We start from the raw sequence: 5,486 nt of genomic DNA on the forward strand, positions 1-5,486 counted from the left end.
AAAGACTTTTCCTCTCAAATGAAATACAGGAAACCAACCAATCCTGTATCAAAGAAACAAGTTCACAACACACAAATGCTAACCAGGCGCAGCTGAAAAGAAATTGCACCTAACTAACATCTTTAACATGCTACCTGACCACTTACCTCCATACAGCAAACTAGTGGTATTGCCACCACTCAAGTGGATTTTAAGCTGTTCCACAGGTATTTAAGCCCCATGTACACCTACATCCCTATTGCTGACAACAAGGGTGCTTTGTAAGAAACATCTCTTGTTTGGTTGGGATTTTTTTAAATTCAGCCCAATTCTTTCACATAGGCAGAGTAGAGAAAGAAAATAAAGGTATCTTCTAGCACATTTTGAGTATTACATATTATTTTTCCTTCAGAAGTCAAATTATTTCTAAATGTGTCTTCTAGGTTAGGGAGAAAGCAGGGCTGTGGTTTTGTAGGCCATGAGATGTAGTATAGCCTGTGCCAGTGTACTGGGACAAGCTATATCACTACAATTTGGCCTGTACATCATGAACTAATTATGTCTGTCACCTTCAAAGCTTGATTTATACATCTTAAACATCAGCAAGTCACACAGCTGGTGGAAGGAATGAATAATAACAGGCCATATTGTTTACTTGTTAAAGGGGAGGAATAATCCTGCAACAGCATGTCATCAGTGCATAGCTACACAGCAGTTTGTAAGCTGAGCAGGATGTGTGTGTGTGTATATATATATGTATATAAAAGTAAAGCTAATTAACTTCTTAAACTACAGTGCCACTAAATCCTTTTTCATTCAGACCACATTCTATCTATATTATTTATACAAGCTCATCAAAGAGGGCATTCATAGGCTTATTCTTAAACAAAAAGAGAACAGCAACTTGACAGTACCTTTTCATCCAGAAAGATTTCTCCCTTGAAATAATGTTGAAAATCCTCCACTTCAGTCCCTATCTTCTCTTTCACAACAGCATAGAGAGGGACACCCAGCTTGGACAGCTGAGGTTGCAGAGAGGAGAGCTCAGAAGCCTCCTAAGGAAAGGAAAAAAATCCCAAACATTTCAGACAGTAAATAGAGGTTGGAAAGCTTCGCCTTGAATTTCAAGAGCCTCAGAAACATATGTAAATTCCAGCTTGAGGCAGAAACCAGAAACAGACCTATAAATCAGACATTTAAGCTAGCTGTACTCCTAGCAGGTCTTCATCAGATTTACTAAAATTTTATTTGTTAAACGTTGAAGGAGGGGGTTTTAAGCATTTACTGGATAAAACATTAAAAATACTGTAGAAAACATATTTTAGCTCAAAGCTGTAGATATACCTTGCCTGCACTAGAGCTTCAACTATCTTTTTATGTATCTAAGAATGGTAAGATACTGCCTGTACATCACTTAACTTCTTCAGGCCAGAATTTCCAATCCTGTTTTCTAAGTTGAAATCCATCATTATCAGCCCTTCTGCAAAGTATTTTGAGGACCCTGTGCAGGAGCAGGCTATACAAGTCCAAAGTAAGTAATGGAGTGAAGATGCATTCTCCTTCCTAAATCCCCCTGTAAAAATAATCAGGGAATTTCTTCCTACATCTTCAGCATCCCAGAAGCAATACTGCTTTTTCTGGTGTGTAAGAGTGCAAGGTGTCACCATTCATCTGCTGAGCTTTTGTCCTGTTGAAGGAATGCCAGCTCCCACAGTTTGTACAGAGATACCTGAGGTTTCCAACAGATCAGAGTGTGCACTGAAAATACATTTCTTCTCATCTCCAGTAGAGAAAGGTAATTTTACTGGGAAAAAATTCCCACACAAAGAACTCCACACTTTAAAAAATGGACAGTTTACATGAACACTCTCAGACATCTAGCTGAAATGCCCTAACTGAAAGGCTTGCAGGATATCTAGAATTTACCAAGTATCAGACATATATGAGTGAACAGATAGAAGAAAAGACATTAGATACAGACTCAGTAGGTAGAAGGGTAAAGGCAGCTTTCCAGTTCACTGGAATTGCATCACAAGCAAACACTGAGTAGTGAGCTCTGAAAGTTACAGGATCAACAATTTGAGCTGGGACTTTTTATACAGTTAGAAACTCTCACAGCCAACAAAACAAACCAAAAATAATTGCACTGCAACCTAACATGTCTGAGAACTGAAGTTCCTGGCTAGTGCCGTGGGGTGCCCTGTAAAGACAGAAATCACTGTGTCTGGAGAGATAGCAATATCATCAAACCTTGATTAGCCTTATGAAGAAAGGCACTTACAGCAGCTTGGTGGAGCTTATTTTATGTCTCCTTGCTTGGCTTTTTGGAGGGCAAAGATCAGGAATGATGTAAAAGCATAGTTAGGTTTTAAAATTCACAAGAGATTAGACTTCAAGCAGCATCTTGGGACTCGACCCAATTTGGTTTTCTTTACTGCTATTTTAAAATAATACAATAAGACAAATCAGGGAACTCCATTCTTGTGGGCAAATTATATCACATAACAGCCTTACCATGGGGCTGTGACCATTTCACCTAGTCTGTGAAACTGCTCTCTTGTTTTTCTAAAACTCAGAGAAGCACACCCTAGCGCAATACTTCCTCTCTCCACCAAGGCCAGGACAATCCAAAAGAACAATTCCCATTTCAGTTGGTCCCTCTGCCAGACCAACTATGGCTCTTCTGCTACTTTAGACTGCTTGAGTTGACAGCTACATTATTTACCAAGCCCATTTAGCCAGTCACAGAGTCAGGTACTAAGTGCATTCTCCTCCTGCCTACACTACACCTGTTCAGAGAGCAAAATACTTTAATCTTTAACCTCCTATGAATGCTACACATACTTAAGCAGTTACTACTGACAGGAGCAGATGCCTTAATGAAGTGGTTAAAATATTAATTACTACATGTTATATAGTAGCAACTAACAGCGTAATAGCTATTTTTCCCTATAGGTATGAGAACAATCATGGCCAAGGTGCAAGTTATGGCTTTTCCCAAGCACTTGGTATATTCAAATCACATTTTAGTGTCTCCTTCCAAAGAGCTCCACCCAAGGAGCCTAATGTCAACTTAAGGATCAAATTTTGTTTTCCAACCCACCTTGTTATGGAACAGTAACTTCTTATCTTCAGACTCCTTAACATCCTGCTTCAAATTCAACATGCAGAACAGTGAAGGACTCCCTTTATACACACCTCTTTTTTTTTTTTGCTGGTGAGCTTTATCTGGTGGCTTTCTGCCAATTCAGTCTTGGGCTGCTTTTGACCTAGCTCACAGAGATTTATTTTGGACATATGGAATACAACTAGCTCACAAGACTCATTACCAATTGGATTGTGTGCAGTCTCCCTTTCTAAATACCATTTGCTTGGTCCCTGGCAGATGTAGAAACCATGTAACCATCACCTTTAGAAGGAAAATGTTCAGAACTTGGACTATACAAACCAGCTGCAAAGGAAACTACCCATGCTGTTACCTGGCAACCGTTTGAACTAAGAAACAAGACCTTTCAAGCATTTTAGATGCATTTGATGACTGTCCTATTCATCCCCTCTCTTTCTTTAAAGGGGATCTATGCAAGTAGACCTCAACTTTCCTAATTAATCTCCAAGCCCAGCAGTTACCTCTCTGCACAAAAATCATCCAGGTCTTCGCACAGCCATGATCACTGCACCATTCTTCTCCCACAGTTCACCCGCTTTCAATGTCCTTTGTTCTGTTTGTACAGGAGAAACAGCATCAACAACAGTATCAGCCATTCTTTTTTTTAATGATTAATGCTTTAAGGACCAACACTAAGCACTGCAGAGAATTCCACATTCAAATACAGTTCTGTCAGCAAAAAATCTATATGCATAACAGGATATTACTGCTTTATTGATTTTTAGAAGTGTGACTTGCTTCATCCAGAAGTAACAGTTTGGGTTGTTTTACCTTTACTGAAAGTATTGGATATCAAGCACATGAAACTAGGAAAGACTAGGAAAAATGCTTCCAAGCCTAACCTTATAAAGGTTCTTAGAGAAGTCCAGTTACTGAAGTATGTCAGCTGAAATATCCAGAACCTTACCTGATCCCAAAGTTTTTAGCTCTATCTCCTCTAAAAACTCCAATGTAGCCTTTTCTGGCTTGGACAAAAACAGGTCAGTATTAGCAAGGACAATTCCTGTCACAGCTGCACCAATGGCTCCAAGGCCGATAGACCACATGCCCATGGTGAAGATCCCAAAGTCAGACAGCAAGGACATTTCTGGGAAGAGAAAGAAGAAAGCAGCTCTAACATTGGACATCAATGATACCAGAGAAGGAGGAATTGGATTTAAACAACTAAAATCTCACATGGATATTTTAGGTTTGACTAGAGATGATCTGTATATTTATTAATGCACTGAAGTGGGTTTTACAAGATCTAGATTGTGTTCCAGTTCTGTGTACGATGCATGTCAAAACTAGGCATTAAACAAGATATTCTTACCTTTTCGGGCCACCAGACTGACAAAAACATTATTAAAGTGCTCAGATTCAATGAGGAGAAAGATGACTGAAGTGTATGTGTGTAATAAAGAGCCTCTAAGAAGATGCCCTGTTGGCCAATAACTGAAATGATTACAGTAAGGCAGTGGTTTCTTTCAATAAAGAGAAGCATTTGTAGATCAAATGCTTTATACACACACCAATATATATTAAACAGTGAACTTTACAAATATACTATAGAAGACTTGGAAAAAAATAAATCTAAACCGGCTATATCTGGTTCACCGTAACTGGTAACCTTTCATATTCCTTCCAGCTCCCCAGTAGAACCCAAGCAGGCACCAAGCCAAAATCAGAGCTCATGCCTGCAGCCAGAAATATGTAGACATGCAACCATTTTATTACACACAGTGATCCAACATTACAAACATGCCTGGGACAGCACCTTCTTTCTATACACTACCTTATTTCCACTCTTGCTAAAGCAGAAAGCACATCAGGAACAAACAACTTTAAACTCACACCCATTACTTAGAACTGATAACATTGCAATGGGAACCATTACACATGCATGCTCAGGTCTTAAAGTCCAAACACTGCTTGTGGTTACTGGTGACTCGAGTTAGGTGGCAATTTTATTTAACTACCTTCCATCCACAACCTCCTCACAGCCCAATGCTGACCCTTGCACATGTTTCACAAGCCTGAAAAGGGCTTACAGCCACCCTCCTGTGAGGCAGTGTGAGCTAATGGGGATGCTGGAAAGCACACAACCCTGCCTCATGCACAGAATTCAAGATCCAGCTCTGAACTATAACTGGTGCAAGAATCACTGGAGTTTTTGGCAGTATAAGAAGTCACTGCACACTTACATCACAAGAGCTGTAGATCTGCAGTCACCCAAGTGCAGCATTACACAATATGGTGAAACATTTTTTTCCCCAGCAATCTGCAAAAACCTAATTCCTGATAGAATATTTTGGTAAATATGGCCATCTGTACACACTTTTGTATGGAAGAGGTTCTCCCT

General features: G+C 39.6%; 1 protein-coding gene across 1 annotated transcript in view; it reads right to left on the bottom strand.

Annotated features, from left to right (window-relative positions):
* Positions 1-4,230, bottom strand: part of FAM213A (family with sequence similarity 213, member A) — a 5,045-nt gene extending 815 nt beyond the window's left edge. The window contains 3 exon segments of the mRNA XM_009071577.1: positions 894-1,034; positions 3,607-3,698; positions 4,053-4,230. Of these exon segments, the coding sequence (XP_009069825.1) occupies positions 894-1,034; positions 3,607-3,698; positions 4,053-4,230 (411 nt within the window).
* Positions 4,231-5,486: the final 1,256 nt, after the last annotated feature.

This window comes from Acanthisitta chloris, unplaced genomic scaffold, assembly GCF_000695815.1.
Source record: "Acanthisitta chloris isolate BGI_N310 unplaced genomic scaffold, ASM69581v1 scaffold44013, whole genome shotgun sequence".
In the NCBI taxonomy this organism is placed as follows: domain Eukaryota; kingdom Metazoa; phylum Chordata; class Aves; order Passeriformes; family Acanthisittidae; genus Acanthisitta; species Acanthisitta chloris.